Here is a 22,627-nt window from a genome sequence, read left to right as displayed (position 1 = left end):
ACATTTTTAAATCTTCTTAGAACAATGATCAAAAATATATATACTCGTAATGCGAGCCGATATATTTCATTCTCAAACCTGACGTCCTAATTCTTTTCCCCCTCCGAAGATAACATGTTTAAACAGATCAGAGATTGTGACGACCAAAAAGTCGTTGCACTCATTTTTGCCCACACCATGTATTTTTCTGTTGTTTAATAAATAAGAAAATATTCTAAAATCCCTGCATTCTTCTTTGTCGCGGTCAAAAGAAAACAACAAAATACAAAGGGTTACAGTTATTCTCCCGCATCACAGCCATTGGTTGTGATGATCACAGCCAATGTTGTTGTGACAAGTTGATCAAAACAAGTTCCCGTTATCCCACGCCAGAACACGTGGTTGGGGCTTGCTATAAAAGGCAGATCAACGAGTGAGAAGGGACAGTCAGTGCCGGACAACGACAGAAGACACATCCATCCCAGGTGAGTGATACATTGTATGACAATTCTTATAGCCGTCCTAGGGTACTTATCCAGGTCCCTATCCCCAAAGAAGTCCTTCCGTGTCCTTGCTTGAGTACTTATCCAGGTCTCTTGCAGTCTAATCCTAGCCTAAGTAGAATCCTTGCGTATCCTTGAATAAGTAGAATCCTTGCGTATCCTTGCCTAAGTAGAATCTTTGCGTAACCTTGAATAAGTAGAATCCTTTCGTATCCTTGCCTGAGTACTTATTAAGGTCTCTCGCAGTAGAATCCTTCCGTATCCTTGCTTGAGTACTTACTAAGGTCTCTTGCCGTAGAATCCCTTTCGTATCCTTGCTTGAGTACTTATTAAGGTCTCTCGCAGTAGAATCCTTACGTATCCTAGCCTGAGTACTTATTAAGGTCTCTCGCCATAGAATCCTTGCGTATCCTTGCTTGAGTACTTACTAAAGTCTCTTGCCGTAGAATCCTTTCGTATCCTTGCCTGAGTACTTATTAAGGTCTCTCGCAGTAGAATCCTTTCGTATCCTTGCCTGAGTACTTATTAAGGTCTCTCGCAGTAAAATCCTTCCGTATCCTTGCTTGAGTACTTAATAAGGTCTCTTGCCGTAGAATCCTTTCGTATCCTTGCTTGAGTACTTATTACGGTCTCTCGCAGTAGAATCCTTTCGTATCCTTGCCTGAGCACTTATTAAGGTCTCTCGCAGTAGAATCCTTACGTATCCTTGCTTGAGTACTTATTAAGGTCTCTCGCAGTAGAATCCTTTCGTATCCTCGCTTGAGTACTTATTAAGGTCTCTTGCCGTAGAATCCTTACGTATCCTTGCTTGAGTACTTATTAAGGTCTCTTGCCGTAGAATCCTTACGTACCCTTGCTTGAGTACTTATTAAGGTCTCTTGCCGTAGAACCCTTACGTATCCTTGCCTGAGTACTTATTAAGGTCTCTTGCAGTAAAATCCTTACGTATCCTTGCCTGAGTACTTATTAAGGTATCTCGCAGTAGAATCCTTTCGTATCCTTGCTTGAGTACTTACTAAGGTCTCTTGCCGTAGAATCCTTTCGTATCCTTGCTTGAGTACTTATTAAGGTCTCTTGCCGTAGAATCCTTACGTATCCTTGCTCGACTACTTATTAAGGTCTCTTGCAGTAGAATCATTACGTATCCTAGCTCATTTCCCCAATAGACCTACGTAACTGGAAAATCCGAATCCCAGTGAGAGTATCCTGTTGTGAGAGTACTTACCCAGGTCTCCAACTCCCAGTATCCCAGTCCATTCCCCACCAGGAGTACTTATCCAGGTCTCCATTTCGAAGGACGGCAAAAGTTACCCACCTAACCTCGGACAGACGTCATCCCTGTAGTTTTAAGCAAGATCTAAGTTTACTTTGTAAATACCTCTATTGCGTACGAAATAAACATTATAGAACGTAAAACACTCGTCTTTCTCTTTCTCTCTCGCACACAAACAAATTTTCTGTTACGAACCGTGGCCCCGGCGAGCTTACTCCAGCCTAAGGGGAAACCTGTCGTTACAAGATAAATCTGCCGCCTAAAAATTATTAATATTCGCCCCCGTTTTTGGAGGTATTAAAAGGAGGAGGATATTAAGGTAGGGTACACTTATATGGGAGCAAGAGACAACTCTATGTAAAATGTTGGCTATTTTTCAATTCGTTTAGAGACTAGAGTGATCACAGGCGGACATACCTAAGTCGCCATCGAATTTTACGGGTTTTACGGGTTTCTGGCAGACATTTTATATTCCATTTAATATACCATGGATTAGGCGGCATAGAAAATGTTTTTCCCCAAACCGATTTCATGGAGTATTTTTTGATGTAGACTTCGATATGGCTTTCATAAAAATCGATCAAAGTTGATGAATCCGTCCGATCAACCCGAAATTTAGTATAGTATAATATTTCCGATTTCATAGCATTTAATTCGTGTATTCGCTTTACACGAAATCTTTCACATATTGCCATATTTTCTTTACAACGCGTTCGGTTAAATTATATATTTGGATTTATGGTTTATAATATGTTCTCCTCGAATTGTATCTCCATAACATTACGAACCCTTCCCTGATTTCTATAAACATCTCTAAATCTAAATCCCATACTATAACCACCCCACCACCACCATGGTGGCATAAATATGCAAATTAACATTTCCAGGTTAAAATGCCATAAAGAAGAAAAACACAACAACCACAAAAAACGATAACAAAACATTATATTAACAATTAAAATTTTATGATGCATGGAAGAGAGAAGAAGAAGAAGAAACAGTAAGCAAGGATTAAGGCGAATCATAAATACAAAAGGAAAAAAGATAACAGTTTTTTAATAATCAGCCATTATTGCAAATACCAGCAAAAAATGAAGGCATTGCGCATAAAAACCAAAGAACACAACAACAACAAAAACTTTTTGGCAGGAATTACAAAATGTTGTATTTTAATCCTTGTCAAGCAGAGATTTTCAACCCTAAATACTGTAAACTACCAAAAGAAAACTTGCGGAGGGGGTGAGGATGAGGGGGCTTGCTGGTGAAATGGTGGTGTTGCTGATTTAACTCATATGTCGGCATTAGTCACGCCAGATGTTTTATAAGTTTGTTGCTGTTTGTTGGTTTATAATTTTCGTGAGGGTGGGTGGGTGGGTGTTTGTTTGCGTGGGTGTATGTGTGTGTGACTGTCAATGTATGGGAGCCAAAGGCAAATAAACTAAACAGAGTTTAAACTACTGCCACAACACACTTTACATAACATATGTAATGATGATGATGATTCCAGTTGTTGTTTTGTAATTTTTGTGTGTGTGTTGGTTTTTTATGTTTTCTGGTCGAAAAGTTGGAAGAAAAGTTTGTTGTTGTTGTTTTTTTTAAGGCCAATCTAGTTTTTCGTTAGGGGTTTAAATTTTTATGAAACAGAAAAAAAGTTTCGTTATTTTTTTATTCTTCCCCCCACAGTTGTTAATGACGATTAGTTTTTGGTAATCCTCAAAAATAGCAAGAGGTGGGTGCATTCAAATTAGAAAAACATTTTGAAAAAAAAAAACACTAAATAAATACACAACTACTTCTACTACTTGGAGGGGCGTTAACATTTAATGTGTCAAACCAACAACCAGAAAAGGTATAGAGAGAGAAAGATAATTTGAAAATTAGTGTTAATTTTTAATGAACTCAACGAACAACAATCATTAAGACGAATAAAGTCAATGTGATGAATAAAAGGACGGGGGAGATAGAGAACATTTTGGAGGACTAACTAAATACACTGCTGGCAAAAATGTCAATACAGAAGAGATTGTTAGTTTATCTGTATTTATTTGCAGTAATTTAAGGGAACCCCCCATTCTCGATTTTAATTTTTCAAGATTTTCAATGGGCGGGTAAATCAATACCAATGCTTGTTAAAGTTTGTAACTTTGCACATATATATCTTTGAAGATTTAAAAAAGAAGAAAAATAAATTACAAAAAATTTTTGTTATTTTGTTGTTGTTGTTTTTTTGTAATTAAAGAAAAGTCCTTATTTTTGATGGCGGGCATGATAACTCCCCACTGGAACATCGGAATCCGAAAATTCCAACGGTGTTAGAAAGAGCACATGTCTGTCTCTCGTATGAGTTAGGATTATTGACTTCGCTCCAAAAATTAACAAAATGGCGGACCTTTGAAAAAAAAAATATTTTTGGAAAATCGCCGATTTTTTACCAAAAACCAAGTTAAAAAACCAGTGAGCGGAGCAGTATAGTCGGACGGGGCCGACCATATAATACCCTACACAACTTCCACGAAAATTTAACTTTGTGTTATTTGCACCTTCTTGAAACCCGACTAAAGGTCAATGAATTTTACTAATATTCAGTAGACGAGGGCTGTACTTGTCCAGATTATCTTTACCGTGAGTTATGTTATGATGTTGGGCTTTCAATTCTGGCCTATAGATCGACTCAAAAAAAAAAAAAAAAAAATAAATAAGTAACACAAAATGTTAAGTTTTCGGTCCACTTCATCCCATAATTATTATCTGATCATCACCGAAAATTATAGGCGTTTTCCTTGACCATAACTGGAATCATGGAAATTTTCAAAGCTATCAGCGCTATATTTCCGCCCTCTAATGTGGTTTTGGGTTACAAAATAATGTCTGAATACGTTAGCAGCAGTAAATATTTACGTGTTACTCCCACATCTGAACACATAAGACCATATAATTGGTATCAATTTAAAGGTCAACCACTCATCTTGAACATACTATCAACTTTTTGGGTCTAGGTCCGTCAGGGGCAAATATATATGCCATAGAATTCAAATTTTGTTATTTTTCACACAAAAGTCAGGTTCCATATTGACCGATCTTTATCAAAACAGGCAGGCTTATTCTTTGGCCCGATTACCTTCTCCATGCAAAAATTCGCTTTGTTGGGGCCATAATTGCGGCCTCTGGAGCGACCAGAAAATCAGACAAAAATAAAGTTTTTGGTCCATTTCATCCCCTAAATATTAACCGATCTTTTTCAAAAACAATAGGGGCCTTCATTGGCCAAAACCTATCCTACATGCAAAATTTCGTGAAGATTGGTCCATAACTGTGGCCTGTGTCGTGTTTACAAATTATAATGGACAGACGGGCGGACGGACGGACACACATGTCTAGATCGACTCAGCTAGTCGAGATATGACGATCGGTATACTTAAAGGTGGGTCTAGGGCCAATATTTCGGCGTTACAAACTTTTGGGGCTGCACAAAGCTATAAAACCCTGACAACATAGTTGTGTAGGGTATAATAAGGAAGATCTTCGCCGATAGCTATACACTCACAGAGAAACGTGTAAAAGATGGATTTTCATGAATGGATTTTTCGATTGGGTCATTAGTTTTTGAGATATCGTGCCCGTCAGGAGTGCCCAGAAGGAGTGTAGCGACGGGACCCACCTTTGTATTTGTTGTAGGTAAGGTAAACATATTGAGATGAGAAAAGTCTGGATGATATTTGGATATTCCGCTTTATATGAGATTTACAAATTCTCCATTTGTGAACGAGGTACCAGAAAGGAAGGACCGATATTTCCCTTCTTTCAACAGTATACAGGCTTGGTTAAAATAGTTTGTTCGCTTGATGTTGTAAAATTATTCCAATCGCAATTTTGGCCATTATTTGGCGAATATTCCAGAAGGAGGGGCCGATATTCACCTTCTTCGAACTTGATTTAAGCTTTGATGCATTTCCAAACTATTCATTGTTTTGTGGAGGAGAAATGGACCTAGTGGTCTCATCTTCGGACTTGATTTAGAATTGGTAGAAATACTACGATTTGCAATGTTTGGTTCAAATCGGATATTCTGTGCGATAGATATTGGATTTATAAATTTTTAAGTTTTGCTATTTTAGATAGATCTAATAAAAATATTGCGATGAATTAAATTTGGATGAAATTGGATATTCCGTACTAAAAGGAGTGGACCGACCCCATTTTCAAACATTACAAATGCTTGATAAAAAATTTCTTTCAAATAATCACTGCCCTTACAGTCAAAATTCAAATAATAAAAATCTTAAGAAGAAATTTGACCCTACCCATAAATGTCTTTTGTAATAAAGCCATATACGCTCGAGTTGTGAAGCATATGTTCCCATCTTGTTGAAACCACATATTCTCCTAGTCGTATTATTATATTGCAGGCAAAAAATGGGTTATAATATGACCATAACGCTACGAATTGGTGACAATCATCACATTGTTGTTTTCGAAGATGTAAGGTCAAACCAGTGAATTTTTTTGGATGTAATGAAGAAAGTCATCCATTCGAAAAAAGTCGTCCACTTCGAGAAAGGAAATTTGTTTTCGAAAAAAACCCTGGATGGCTTGGGAGATTCGGAACAAAGGTACAGGGGTCCGAATACTCTACAACCGAATGTAATAGAGACAACAGAAGGAACAATAATACTCCTCATGAGAGCTCACTTCCCCTCGAACATATCAACATCCATTCAAATCAGCTGGCGTATACTCTAAAATGCCCGGAAGCCAGTGAATTCTTCATACCGTGGTCCGGCAAGGCAAACTATGCAACACCAAAACCCTTTCGGCCAATAAGCCTAACTGCCTTCTTACTCAAAACTATGGAACGTATTTTCGACATCATGATAAAGGGCAACATACCCAACGATACGCTAAAGTACAAACAACACGAGTACGTAAAGATACGATCAGTGGAAATCGCTCTACACGATGTGATAATCATATCACCCTAGACAGAAAACTTAAGGGGACCCCCCCCCATTCTCGGGGTCAAACTTTTTGTTGACTTAATTCCAATCTACACTAATTCAAGAATGTCCCTGCAAAATGTCAAGTTAAAATCTCAAGAACTCTTGAAGATATAGCCGATTTATTGTGTCAGCATCAAGTGACGGCTGAAGGGCTTCTCAAACTTTAAACGCGTTTTTCTCTAAACATTTTTTTGCGAATGGCGGGCACGATAACTCAAAAACTAATAACCCAATCGATTTCAAATTTTTTAAATGGAAATACCATATACGGGAACGGGTAGAAAAAGCTCACAAGTATAAAAGATCTGAAGGCTCTAAATGTGGTTTTAATCCAATATGATATAACATACGTCTTGAGCTTTTCACCATTCAAAGCAGCACTCTTCAACTCGTGTATACGGCTGGTGTTTACTCGTAAAAAAGCCGGACAAGAAACCAGGGTAGTCTTCATACTCATGTCAGGCAAGGCAAATTATGCAACACCAAAATCCTACGGGCAATAAGCCTACCTTCTTTCTTACTCAAAATAATGGATCGTATTGTCGACATCATGATAAAGAGCAACATATCCAACGATACGCTAAAGTATAAACAACACACGTACGTAAGGGGAAGATCAGTGTAAACCGCTATACATTACAACCTCGTGTAGAGTGAGAAGAAAATGTTTACTTTAGCTGTATGCAATGATATCGAGGGAGCTTTCAATAATGTCGACACTTACCTTAGAGTCACTTCGAGTTTACCAGGCAATCATAGCCTAGGTCAGTCACATGCTAAGGAATAGATGCAGCTTACAAGACGTAAATATCAGGGACAAAGTACGATAAGGAGTACAACAGGGAGGGAATTTACCACCGTTGCCGTGGGTCACAACTATCAATAAATTGTTAAGGACCTTAACTGAGGAGTGATTTGAATCCATTTGCTATGCAGACAACGTTATAATACTTCTGAGGGGAAATAACCCTAACTTTGTGGGGCAATGAAAACAGTGGATATTTTCCATATTCGAACCTAATATATGTTTGGAAGAAATATTACGATGTGTAAAGTTTCGATGACACCGGTTAGTCTCTTCCAGAGTTATATTGTACCCCACTCAGACAGACGGACGCACATTTCCAAATTGCCTGAAATGAATTTGACCCAATGAAACATGGGGTTTAAAACCGTTATTTTGATGAGGCAAATTTATATGGTAGCATTAAAACTTCCTACATATTTCAATCTTACACCTTAACAGTGATCCTGACTCCAAATTTCATGATTCTAGTTCTATTGGTTCACATAAAATAAAATTGTACCAAATTTAGTACCCATAAGTATTAATTTGTTAAACTGAATCCTGACCCTAATCCTACATCCCTACAATGATCCTAACTCCAAACTTCATTGTTCCAGTTCTATTGGTTCACCCAATTCCAAATTGTACCAATTATAGTACGATTTAGTATTTTTCGTACACATAAGTAAAAAATTTTCAAAACTACGTACATATCCCAATCCTACACTCCGCTGGTAATGTTACTTTTAATTTTCAGGATTCCAGCTCGATTTGTACCTCCAAATCAAATTTGTACCAAATATAGTACCATATAGTACTTTTCGTACACATGAGTACACGCTTCCTAAACTCTCCTCCTATCGACCCTACTTCTCAATCTTAATTTGCATTCCAAATTTAAAGTTTTTAGTTCAATCCATCCACATGCTACGAAATTGTTCAAAATTTAGTACATTTCAGTACTTTTCGGATACTTATAGTTCGAATTTAAAAAAGTTTTTAGCTCTAGTCGTTTCATCTGGCCGTCGATGAATCGTTAAATCAGTCAGTCAGTTAGTCAATCAATTTACTCTTTTATTAGTATAGTAGTATTAGTATAGATTAAATTTGTACCAATTATAGTACCATATAGTACTTTTCGTACACATGAGTACACGCTTTCAAAACCATCTCCTTAAATAGACTCTACATCTCAACCCTAATTGACATTTCAAGTTTTTAGCTCTATCCATTCACATGCTACGAATTTGTACCAAATTAAGTACATTTTAGTACTTTTCGGATAGTTATAGTTCGAATTTCCAAAAACCCTTTGCTACACCTATCCTACACTCCATCAGGGACCACCAATCCAAATTTCAGAGTTCTAGCTATACCGGTTCGCCGAATACAAATAGTATCATATTTAGTACTATTTAGTGCTTTTAGTACCGTTCTAGTACGAATTTCCAAAAACCCAGCCTTATCTGTCACCTTTGGACCAAGAGTGACCCTCACCCAATATTTGAAGATTGCAGCTTCATGACATAAAGGAGGAATAGCAACTATTGTCTTAGAAAAACAGCTCCCATTTTAAACCAGTAAGGAAAGTAGTAAAATCGGACTGGGCCGACTATGATACCCTTCACCACTTTGGGTATATTTTACATATGTATCCTAACAGACGACGCGTTTTGTTATAAATCTATATCTGAACCGATTTCAGGGAAACTTGCCAGAGACTAATTTATATAACATCAGAACGTTGTGTACATCGGCCTAGCAATGGATCTTTTCACGAAGCTTAGCAACATCATTCTAGACTTAATTCAGTACCCTATAACAAAATTCGTGCAAATCGAAAGATATATAGGGTCTTTGGTGCACCAATTACCTTAAATCGGATGGAAATATATATGGGAGCTATATCTAAATCTGAACCGATTTTCACGAAACTTGGCAGACATCATTCTCGATCTTATTCATAACTCTGTGCCATATTTCGTGCACATCAAAAGATTTCCAAGAACTTTAGTGGACTAAAGCTATATCTAAATCTGAACCGATTTTCACGAAACTTTGCACACGTCACTCCATACTTAATTTAGTACGCTGTGCCAAATTTCATGCAAATCGAAAGATATATAGGGACTTTGGTGCACCATTTACCTAAAATCGGGCGAAACTATATATGTGAGCTATATCTAAATCTGAACCGATTTTCACGAAGCTTGGCAGATATCATTCTCGATCTTATTCATAACTCTGTGCCATATTTCGTGCACATCAAAAGATTTCCAAGGACTTTAGTGGACTATTTACCTAAAATCGGGCGAAGCTATACATGGGAGCTATATCTAAATCTGAAACTTTGCACACATCATTCTATACTTAATTTAGTACGCTGTGCCAAATTTCGTGCAAATCGAAAGATATATAAGGACTTTGGTGCACCATTTACATAAAATCGGACAAAACTATATATGAGAGCTATATCTAAATCTGAACCGATTTTCACGAAACTTAGCACACATCATTCGTGACCTTATTCATTACTCTGTGCCAAATTTCGTGCAAATCGAAAGATATATAGGGACTTTGGTGCACCATTTACCTAAAATCGGGCGAAGCTATATATGGGAGCTATATCTAAATCTGAACCGATTTCAATAGGGTTCGTCCTTGGGCCAAACAAATGAGCTGTGCCAAATTTCATCCAATTCGGATCATAAATGCGGCCTGTACTTTGTTTACAATTTATCATGGACAGACAGACGGACGGACGGACGGACATGCATAAATCGACTTAGAAAGTGATTCTATGCATATCCTCAAAAGGAACCATGGGTCTATCTCGATTATTTTTGCCTTTTAGAAACATATGCACAAAGACATAATACCCTTTACCACAGTGTGGTGAAGCAAGTGAAAAAGCGGCAAGTCCGGCCGGGCCGAACTATGGATACCCTCCACCATAGATATATTGACAGGTACTAGAAATGAATAGATTGGGAACATACCAAAAAGTGGATCTCTTCCGACATTTCTAAAAACGGACTATGTAAACCATAATACAAATTTTAGAAATTTTTAAAGGATAATTATACCCTCAGCCTTATGGCTAATGAGGGTGTATACACTTTAACACGATGAAAATGTGCCTCATCGAAATATTGGTTCTAGACCCCATGTTTCTTTGGACCAAATCCGTTTCAGAAAATTTAGATTTCATCCAAACTTTGCCAATCTTATTATTTCTTCCAAGCATAGTTCAAATTCTGGAACTTTCAATCAGGGGCTAGGTTTAAATGCGGCTATAGTTCATTATCGAACCTTACGTTCTAATTTCGTATCTCTCTATCCTCCGCAGGTGAAATGATTACAAAAGAGTCTTAGAACCAAACTCAAAACGCGGAACAAATCAGATAACTATTTTAATATAAAAAGGGGGTTATATGGGGACTACCCCCAAAAGGGGGCGAATATTAATAATTTTTGGTAGGGAGATTTGATACCATATACGATTACAACATACCAAATTGCAGCAAATTCGGTTGAAAAGCGTGCTCAAGAATCTCAAAATGCCGAAAATTGGGGTTACCCTTATATGGGGGGCTATCCGAAAAAATGGACCTATATTCATAATTTTTTGTGGAGAGATTTGGAACCTATTAAGAACCCAGTGTACTAAATTTCAGCGTATTCGGTTGGGGGGTACCCTTATATGGGGGATATCCGAAAAAATTCACCTATATTTATAATTTTTTGTGGAGAGTTTTGGTACCAATTAAGAAGTCAAAATACTAAATTACAGCCAATTCGGTGGAAAAATACGATCAAAACCTCCAAAATACTGAAAATTAGGAGGTAACGTTATATGGTAACGTTAGGAGGTAACGTTATATGTTGAAAGGTCACTTTTTGGTATGTTCCCGTTATTTTCATTTCAAGTACCTGTCAGTATATCTATGGTGGAGGGTATCCAAAGTTCGGCCCGGCCAAACTTAACGCTTTTTCACTTCTTTCTTTTCAGTTGAAAGTCTGACATTGGCCAAAAGTGTATCGTTAGACTATCTCTCAATGCATAAAAATGATATAACCTACAACCAAAATGACGATTCTGCATCATATCGTGATTTTACAGGAAATAATGTTGCAAAAATTATGAAGAAATTTGAAGAGAATGGAGCGGTTACAAATATTATGAGGCCTGTGCATCATCGTATCCCTCGTTCCGTTGAAGATATCACTGCTGTAAGTGAAAGGGTTGCCGAAGACGATTCCTCGTCGTTCTCAGGAATTAAGACTGTCCCACGGCACATTATACCGTATTTTGTATTTAGATCTTCGCCTACATCCAAATAAAGTCTAGCTCACTCAATAACTGAAACCAGCTAACCAATCACGACGTCGTTGGTGGAATGAATGCTTGAACAGCATTTCTAAGGAATTTTTTATATTAATAAACAAAATTATCATGTTTGGGGATCTGAGAATCCTCAAGTAATTGAAGAGAGGTCATTACATCTAAAATATATCACTCTTTGGTGCGCTCTATGGTCTGAGGCTGTGATGGGACCTAACTTCTTTGAAAACGACTATGGAACGACTGCCACCGTCAATTCGGATCGTTATGATTTGCCTGCTATTGAAGAATACTACTTGGAGAATATGTGATTTTAACAAGACGGAGCCACAGGAAATGAAGAACATGATATAAAGGGTGGCGTATACATTTTGGCAACTATTATACGCACCATATTATCAATAATATTTGCACTCCTGAAAATTTAAAATCTTCCTCCAACAGGGGTTAGTTTTCACACAAATACCTCGGGATATTTGTCAGTACGTGGCTTCATTTTTTAAAAGAATATTTTTAAAGGTCCAGGAAAGGCGTAGATTTTTTAACGAATATGTTTAAAGGTACATGAAAGGCGTGAATTATTAAAAGAATATTTGTTAGAGATTCAAAAAAAAAAAATTGGACTTTTAAAAGAATATTTTTTAGAGATCCAAACAAAACGTGGATTTTTAAAAGAATGTTTTTTTGAGATTTTTTGAGAGATCCCAAGAAGGCGTGGATTTTTAAAAGAATATTTTTTAGACATCCCAAGAAGGCGTGGATTTTTAAAAGAATATTTTTAGACATCCCAACAAGGCGAGGTTCGATTATTAAAGAATATTTTTAGACATCCCAACAAGGCGTGGTTCGATTTTTAAAGAAATTTTTTTTTGGTGATCCTACTAAAGGTTCGATTTTTTAAAGAATATTTTTTTGGTGATCCTACCAAAGGTTCGATTTTTTAAAGAATATTTTGTTGGAGATCCCACCAAGGGTTGGATTTTTTAAAGAATACCCAAAATACCGAAAATTGGCAGGCACCTTTATATGGGAGCTATGCCTAAACGTGGACCGATATATTCCATCTTCGAACTTGCAGACAAAAGACAAACGTATGCAAAATTTCAGCACCCTATCTCAATTCCTTCAGAAGATAGCGTGATTACAACAGACGGACAGACGGACGGACGGACATGGCTAGGTCGTCTTAGAATTTTACCCTGATCAAGAATATTTATACTTTATAGGGTCGGAAATTAATATTTCGATGAGTGACAAACGAAATGACAAAATATACCCTCCATACTATGGTGGAGGTTATAAAAATGAGGATAATGTTCAAGTTAATTTGAATTAAGGCCGTAAATGCAAATTAAGACTATCGTCTGTCTAGGCTATTATATGACAATATTAATTCATTTATATTCGGAATTAATTGTGAATTATGATATTTATATATAAATAGGTTTTTGCAAATTGCTACCACTTAATGTCAAATTGACCCACTTAACAACGTATAAATTCAGTTCATTTTTTGTAAATAAACTCTGCGAAGTAGAGGCTACAGGGGGTTTTCATTTCATGTTTTCTATGGAAATAAAATAATTCAAACCACCATGATCAATATTATTGTTGGTTATAAGTTTTTGTCATATATACATATATTATTTTTTGTTGCTTTGTTTTTCGGTTCGAACCAATTCCTGCTTCTATTGTACGGGAATGTTGTATTGGCCGGGCTATTTAATGCACACACACAGAGTGTGGGTGAGTGTTGACAAATCATTTATTCTTCAACTTTTCTCATTAAAGGCAATTTCACAGTTTGTGTTGACCCACACAGAACAATGGTGGCAAAAACAAAAAAAAAAACCGATATTGAATTATTGCTAACGAAACCAATAAAAATCGAGTGGTTGGTCGGTTCATTTGGCCAAATATGGTTTTTGTTTGGCCAATATTTTATCAGACACAATCAGCCATCCAGCCAGCCAACAGAAGTGGTGACAGCGGCAGTGGCTAATGTTGGCATCAGTGGCAAGTGGAAAATTTTTATTTATGAAAGGGGTGTAATTTTTGCTCTCCAATAACAAAACATAAAATTGTTGACATTTCAAGTAGGTGGTGGTTACATGTCAAATGTCAGAACAGAAAAACATGTTTTATATTAAAAATAATTTTTTAACACAAAAAACTGATCGGTGGTGGCAGGAGAAACAAAAGAAAAAAATGAAAATCAGGTGAATAAATTTCATGTGCCAGCAACATCAATGTAAACATTGGTTGGGAAAACATGTTTTATGGTTATTACATACATAATTGATGGCTAAATAGCCGAGCCGGGTACACTTGCAAACACCTGCTCTTATACACAAACGTACGCCACGCTTACCCGCTCATCAAATAAAAAAAAAATACAAAATAATAATAATGACAAATAATGAATTTATTGGCTGTCATTTGCATGGCAACCAAAATGACCAGAGATATGTGTGTGTGTGTATGTCTGTCTGTCACTGCTAATATTTGTTCGTAAATTGGAACATCGATTCCATGACAAGAGAAATATGTAGTAGGTGGCGAATACAAAAACGCACAACCTGAAATAAAAATTGTATTCTAACCTACTTGACGAAAATGTAAGGACACGCACTTGTCATTTTGTTTTTTTCATAAAATTTCATACTTATGTCATGTCGTTATGGAAAATATTTATGTAAAGAAAATAAACGGAAAAACTCGCCCACTTGAGTTTTTTGTGTCAAGAAAAATGAAAACAATTTGTTGTTCCGAGAAGTATGGAAAATTTTAATATTCCAATAAATGGTATTGTGTAGGAAGTATTTTGAGAGCTAAGTGGCGTATGGTTAGGTTCGGGATGTACGGTTGTTGTAACAACCGTCCACTCGGAAACTATGTCCATTGTGATCATCCTTTATGTATATATGTACCTATAAAGAAAAGAAAAAAGGTAGTGGAAGAGTAAAGAGAAAAAATAGTGAGAAAGAAGGGGGCGGAAGAGAAATTATTTTAGCCAAGTCAATTTTTTGACAAAGCCTAGAATTTGGTTAGGGTCTATTTTGGAGAAGAAGACTAGATTATCAATTTCATAACTTCCAAACTGTTTATGTCTTCTGCCGATCAGCGATGAACATTTGCAGAGGATGTGCTCAATTGTTTCTCTGGGACTCTCCACTGGAGTCCCACTTAGAAGTGAAAGATCTAATTTTGCAGTGACCAGTTATGATCCCCACAACGATTTTTATCCCCCTCTTATTGTGTTCCAGCAGCTAAGACGTTCATTTACGAGAGAATTCAGGCCATATATATTTAGAGATTCTGCAAGCAGGTTCCCTTAGCCATCTGTTACCGACTACCTCGTAATGGAACGCACGGATTCTGCCAAGGAAATAGCTAATGGGGGGTTTCACAGATCTCTCAATCAGAAGACTGGACGACTGTGATCCCCCTCGAGCAAGCTCGTCGGCTATCTCATTCCCTTCAATGTCGTTATGACCTGGAACCCAGCATAATCCAACTATGTGTCGTATATCATTCAGAGCGGTCTTACAATCATGAACTGCTTTTGAATTTATAGTATGCGACTTCACCACTTTCAGGGCCGCCTGACTATCTACATAAATAGTCACCGGTCCCGTAATGTCGGCATTAAGTGCTTTTACTATATCGGCCGCTTTCGTGATTGCTAGAATCGCTGCTTGAAAAACGCTACAGTCATTGTGGAGTTTATATGAGTTCTGTATACCTAATTCCCTACAGTAAACGCCTGCGCCAGTGCCTTCCTCCATCTTCGACCCATCTGTGAAGATTGACAGACCTGGCAGAGGTAGGGAGCCACTAGTCCAGGATTCCCTACTAGGAAATTCAACTTTGTTGTCGTTAAAGTCCCTATGGAGGGGAATATAATCAGTGATATGACTATCTCCCCTAAAAAGGTCATAACCTGGCGTTATGTTTAGGTTGCTGGCATGACCATAGTTCAGCGATTTCAAGGCATCTGTTTCTCGGAGTCTCAGGGCACACCTGACCGCCTGGAATTTGATCAAAATATCCAATGGTTGGAGATTCAAGATTGCATTCAAGGCTGCCTGTGGTGTACTTCTTAATGCTCCGGTGATCAGAATTGAAGCCGATCGCTGTACTGAGCTCAGTTTTGTTCACTTTTTGTTCACCCCCGGCCACCAGACAAGACAACCATAAGTAAGTATGGGTAAGACGATCGTCGTATACAGCCAGTGTATAATTCCGGGTCTTAATCCCCAACTCTTGCCTATGGAATTCTTGCATGAATAGAGTGCCAGCAATCCCTTCTTGAAGCGTTCCTCAACATTCCTATTCCATAGTAACTTGCGGTCTAGGATAGTGCTAAGATATTTAGCTTCGTCAGAAAGGGTTAAGTCACTCCTCCAAGTGATGGCAGACGGAAACTAGGAATTTTGTGCTTCCTAGTGAAGAGCACAAGTTCGGTTTTAATGGGGTTTACCAAGACTTTTGGTGCAAACCCTATTAGACAGGGTTGAAAGGGCACCCTCCAGGATGTCTGATATTGGCGTTATAAACTTACCCCCAGCCAGCAAGACTACATCATCGGCATAGGCTACCGCCTTTATCCTGAGATGATTGAATTTCATAAGTATCTCATTTATCACCAGAAGGCACAAAAGGGGGAAAAGTACTCCTCCCTGAGGTGTGCTTCTGTTGACAGATTTCCTCACGGAATTCTCTCCTAAGGATGAGTTGATAATTCTGATTTCCAGTATTCCATCAATCCATTCCGTAAGGAGTGAGGGGATACCTATGCCTACGAGAGCAGAATGGATGGCCTCTAGCTTCACATTGTTGAAAGCTCCTTCGATATCGAGGAATGCTGCCAACGTGTAGTCAGAGGACTCCATGTTCTTCTCGATGCATCCAACGAAGTGGCGTATACGTATTGACAACAATCATACACACTATAGTACAGGGACGTAAGCAGGGGGGGGCCGCTTGTTCCGCTAAAAATAATCCTGATGTATATGAACGTGTTGTCGAAGATCCGAATAGCAAAATGTTCTTAAAAATGTTGCACATTTCTCACTTGTTGGTTAAGTTAATATTCAAAATTGTCGTAATTGAAAACGTACCATTAAATCCAGAAAAAGTCACTGTTTGGTGCGAGCTCTATGGTCCGTAGATGTGATTGAACCTTGCTTCGTCGAAAACGGCGATAGAATGACTGTTACCGAAGTGTTATGGTCATATGAAAACCGAATTTGTTGCCTGATATTGAAGAATACTACTTGGAGAATATGTGGTTTTAATGGAGAAGCTGGTATAAAGGTGGCGTATACATTTTGGCAACTATAATACGCACCATAGCAGTATGCATTATATAAAACCTCCGTTCAACTGGGGTTAGTTTTCACATAAATACCTTGAGATATTCGAAAGGCGTGGGTTTTTAAGAGGATATTTTAAATGGTCCATGAAATGCGAGGATTTTTCAAAAAGAATATTTTTAATGGTCCTAGAAAGTCGTGAATTTTTAAAAGAATATTTTTAATGGTCAAAGAAATGCGAGGATTTTCAAAGGTCCATGAAAGGCGTGGATTTTTAAAAGAGTATTTTTATAAGTCCAAAAACGGCGTGGGTTGTTAAAAGAATATTATTAAAGGTCGAAGACAGGCGTGGATTTTTAAAGAATATTTTTAAAGGTCTAAAACAGGCGTGGGTTTTTAAAAGAAAATTTTTTAATCATCCCACCAAGGCGTAAATTTTTAAAAGAATATTTTTAAAGGTCCAAGACAGGCGTGGATTTTTAAAGAATGTTTTTAAAGGTCCAAGAAAGGCATGGATTTTTAAAAGAAAATTTTTTAATCATCCCACCAAGGCGTGAATTTTTTAAAGAAAATTTTGTAAGTGATTATTTATACTCTTTCGAGTCGAGCTTAAGCTCGAAACGCGTCGCCACATAGCCCAATATGCCTGATGAGCCGCATAACCAACGGCGAAACGTGTCGCTTAATGGTGGGTACGTAGGTTCTTCTCCTGGCTTTCCTTTTCATTGCAAAACTTAGATTATTAAGCTCGACTCGAAAGAGTATAAATAATTCATTTCAAAATTACTTTCAAATGATCACTGCCCTTACAAGGCAAAATTAAATATATATATGTATATAGGGCAAGGACTTTGTAAAAGAATATTTTTTTTAGAGATCCCACCAAGGGTTGGATTTTTTAAAGAATATTTTTTTAGAGATCCCACCAAGGGTTGGATTTGTTTAAAGAATATTTTTTTAGAGATCCCACCAAAGGTTGGATTTTTTAAAGAAGAATCCAAAAAAGGTGGATTCCTGTTACACCAACTATTTACATTTATTACAAACCTAGGACTTCACCTAACACAAAATCTATGCTAGTGTTTATTTTACTGTGGTGCTCCGATGCATATAACTGTTCTCATAACGTATACGTCATGGCTTCAATGCTGGGATTTATTTTCATAGTCGTTATTATAAAAAAGCCGACCGACGAGAGCAACAAAATAAGCAGCTTTACGATGGCGAGGAAAATGAGAAAAGTGCAGCTCATTAAAGTACAAGAACAAAAAATAACGAAACCAGTGAGCGGAGCAATATAGTCGAACGGGGCCGACCATAACATAACCTACAAAACTACCACGGAGTTATAACCTTCTGCGGATGTTAATCCGAGCCTGGGCAATATTTCGTGATATTTGCACCCTCTTGTCCGATTAGAGGTCAATAGCACCTCTTCCTTACACTGACATATTTTCCGAATAATACTAATACTCAGTACAGCCCTTCTAATTACATGTCCCGATTGTGGGCTATAAATCGACTTGAAAAGTAAGTTTTCGAATACAAATGTTGTAATTTTTCTCACAAAAGTCAGGGCCCATTTGGCCCACTAAATATTGACCGACCTTTATCCAAGTAAAATATCACGATGTTCGGGCAATAATTGCGGCCTCTGGAGCGACCAGAAAGACTGACAAAAATTTATTATTTGGTCCATTTCATCCTATAAATATTAACCGATTTTTACCAAAAACAATTGGGGTCTTCATTAACCAGAACCCATCCTACATCCAAAATTTCGTGAAGATTTGTCCATAACTGTGGCCTGTATCGTGTTTACAAATTATAATGGGCAGACGGACGGACGGACACACATGTATAGATCGACTCAGCTAGTCGAGATATTATGATCGGTATACTTGAAGTTGGGTCTAGGACCAATATTATAATATACCCTGACAACAGAATATTTTTTAGAGATCCCAAAAAGGCATGGACTTTTTAAAAGAATATTTTTTAGATATCCCACCAAGGATTGGATTTTTATACCCTTCACCACACTGTGGTACAGGGTATTATGTGTTTGTGCATATGTTTGTAATAGGCAAAAGGAATCGAGATAGACCCATGGTTCCTTTTGAGAATAAGCATAGAATCACTTTCTGAGTCGATTTATGCATATCTGATGATGTTAAATTGTAAACAAAGTACAGGTCGCATTTATAATCCGATTTGGCTGAAATTTGGTACAGCTCATTTATTTGGCCCAAGGACGAACCCTATTGAAATTGGAAAATCGGTTCAGATTTTTGTCCGATTTACGGACTTTAGTCCCTGCAAATCATTCGATTTGTACGAAATTTTGCATAGCGTACTGAATTAAGTCTAGAATGATATGTGCTTAGTTTCGTGAAAATCGGTTCAGATTTAGATATAGCTCCCATATATAGTTTCGCCCGATTTTTAGTAAATGGTACCTGAAAATCTTTCAGTACGGCATAGCGTACTGAATTAAGTCTAGAATGATGTGTGTTAAGTTTCGTGAAAATCGGTTCAGATTTTGATATAGCTCCCATATATAGTTTCGCCCGATTTTTGGTAAATGGTACACCAAAGTACCTGAAAATCTTTCGATTTGCACGAATTTTGGCATAGCGTAATGAATTAAGTCCAGAAATACGTGTGCTAAGTTTTGTGAAAATCGGTTCAGATTTAGATATAGCTCCCATATATAGTTTCGCCCGAGTTTACGTAAATGGCGCACTAAAGTCCCTGAAAATCTTTCGATTTACACGAATTTTGGCATTGCGAACTGAATTAAGTCCAGAAAGACGTGTGCTAAGTTTTGTGAAAATCGGTTCTGATTTAGATATAGCTCCCATATATAGTTTCGCCCGATTTTTGGTAAATAGTGCACCAAAGTCCCTCAAAATCTTTCGATTTGCACGAATTTTGGCATAGCGTACTGAATTTAGTCTAGAATGTTGTGTGCTAAGTTTCGTGAAAATCGGTCCAGATTTAGATATAGCTCCCATATATAGCTTCGCCCGATTTTTGGTAAATGATGCACCGAAGTCCCTCAAAATCTTTCGATTTGCACGAATTTTGGCATAGCGTACTGAATTTAGTCTAGAATGATGTGTGCTAAGGTTTGTGAAAATTGGTTCGGATTTAGATATAGCTCCATATATAGTTTCGCCCAAGTGCACCAAAGTCCGCATATATCTTTCGATTTTGGGATAAGGTGCTGAATTAAATCTAGAATGATGTGTGCAAAGTTTCGTGAAAATCGGTACAGATTTACATACACCTCTATACATATTCCCGTACGATTTTAAGTAAATGGTGCACTAAAGATCCATAGCTAGGCCGATTGACACAACCTACTGAAGTTAATATAAATTAATCTCTGATAAGTTTCCTTGAAATCGGTTCAGATATAGATACATATGCTGAATATACCCAAAGTGGTGAAGAGTATTTTTTTTTCACAGATATCAACAAGGTTTGGATTTTTTAAAGAATATTTTTTTGGAGATCCCAACGAGGCGTAGATTTCTGTCACACCCATATTTGCATTTATTACAAACCTTGGACTTTACCTAACACAAAAACTATGCTTGTGTTTAGTTTATTTTACTACAGTGCTCTGGTGCGTATAAATATTGTCATATCGTATACGCCACGGTGTCAATGCTTGGATTTATTTTCATAGTCGTTATTATAACAAAGCCAACGACAGAGTCCCACCAGATTGGATTTTTTAAAGTTTTTTTCACAGATATTTTTTTTTAAAGAATATTTTTGGAGATCAACAAAATAAGTTGCTTTACGATGGCGAGAAAAATGAGAAAAGTGCAGCTCATTAAAGTACAAGAAAAAAAAAACAAAACCAGTGATCGGAGCAGTATTGTCGGACGGTGCAGACCATACCATACCCTACACAACTGCCACGGAGTTCTAACATTCTGCGGATGTTTACTTCGAGCCGGGGCAATATTTCGTGATATTTGTACCCTCTTGCCCGACTAGAGGTCAACAGCACCTCTTCGACTCAGCTAGTCGAGATATGACGATCGGTATGCTTAAAGGTCTAGGACCAATATTACGCGGCGTTACAAAATCTTGGAGATGCACAAAGCTAAAATATCCTGACAACATAGTTGTGTAGGGTATAAATACAACTAACCCAATAAAAAATCTAAGTCAAGTGCCTCAATGGACCTCTGTGTAAGTGGGGGTATTATACAGAAATTTACCACCTCGTTATAAAAAAAAAACGAATAAAAACTACAACGAAAATGCATAAAATAAATAAACACGGAAAGGAAAGAGGAGGAGGAGAGAGGACCTGGTGTAAGTCTAAAGGTTAGGGTAGATTTTAAATTGGTATAGTACACAGTAGATAGAAATATATATATACGAGACAACACAATTCAATTACCTTGAAAAGCAGCTTCCATGGTAATTTCCGCTTCGGCACTTTTGGCCGTTGCCAAAATAGTCACCAAAATAAAACCATGCATCAGCATGTTATTATCCTTTCGACTACGTTTCGATGCTGATGATGTCCCCGCCATTCTCCAATGATGTTTTGTCAATGCTTGACGATGCCGACGATAATGATGACAAGTTGTGCAGAGAGTGCGAGGGCTGGGAGCTTCCCAATAAGAGAAGTGGAAACTGCTTTTTGAGTAGAGTGTTAATGACAGCCGTCACAATAATGATGTTAATGCCACCACCCGTTTATAATATTTCCAGAGGCTGTGTTTATGTGTATGCAGACCCTGTGTCTACTGGTCGTTTTGTTCCTTAGTTGTGTGTGTGTGTGTGTGTGTGTGTGTGATAGAGAGATGCTTTGCTTTTGAATAAGGCAGAGTGTTGTTGTTATTGTTGGAGGGCACTGTTATGATCTTGTTCTTGTTGTTGTTGCTTGTAGTCCGAATAAAAATTGTGATGGCGCCTATGGTTCGTTCGTTGGCAAAAAAACAAAATTGTGCTTGTTATAGGAATTGAATATGGAATGGATGAAACGACAATGTCCTATACAATGTGGTTGCTTGGTTGGTTGTTGTTGTTGTTGATATGTTGGCTTGTTTGCTTGCAACAGGCACTGCGAAGAGCTGTTACGATGATTGATGTAGTCGTATCGTGTGATGGCTCTTAGTTGTCGTTCTACTACTCTCCTTTTTTTACAATTGCATTCGTTAGGCTTGTTATGTTGTAGTAGTAGTAGTAGTGGTGGTGGTAGTGAGTAAGTGGAGATATATGGGTTTTGTTGTTGCTTTTGATATGGTCTGGTATTATGTTGCCTCGTTGTTGGTGTTGGGTGTGCGTCTGAGCTTGGTTGGGCGTATGAATGAATTGCAGGTTGCTGTATGACAGATAGACAGTCAGTCAGTCTGCCTGGCTGATTGTTGAAGTGCCTTCACTTAGAATTGTT

At 37.6% G+C, this 22,627-nt stretch overlaps 1 protein-coding gene across 1 annotated transcript in view; it reads right to left on the bottom strand.

Moving 5' to 3' along the window:
• Positions 1 to 21,736, bottom strand: part of LOC133326876 (uncharacterized) — a 70,860-nt gene extending 49,124 nt beyond the window's left edge. The window contains exon 1 of the mRNA XM_061535489.1: positions 21,629 to 21,736. Coding sequence (XP_061391473.1) covers positions 21,629 to 21,716 — 88 coding nt within the window. The 5' untranslated portion in view covers positions 21,717 to 21,736. The remainder of the gene's footprint in view (positions 1 to 21,628) is intronic.
• Between the last annotated feature and the right edge of the window lie 891 nt (positions 21,737 to 22,627).

Source organism: Musca vetustissima, unplaced genomic scaffold (genome assembly GCF_032173495.1).
Source record: "Musca vetustissima isolate MV318-11 ecotype Yass unplaced genomic scaffold, APGP_CSIRO_Mvet_v1 utg4512, whole genome shotgun sequence".
Taxonomy (NCBI): domain Eukaryota; kingdom Metazoa; phylum Arthropoda; class Insecta; order Diptera; family Muscidae; genus Musca; species Musca vetustissima.
This window is presented reverse-complemented; position numbering and strand designations above follow the sequence as displayed.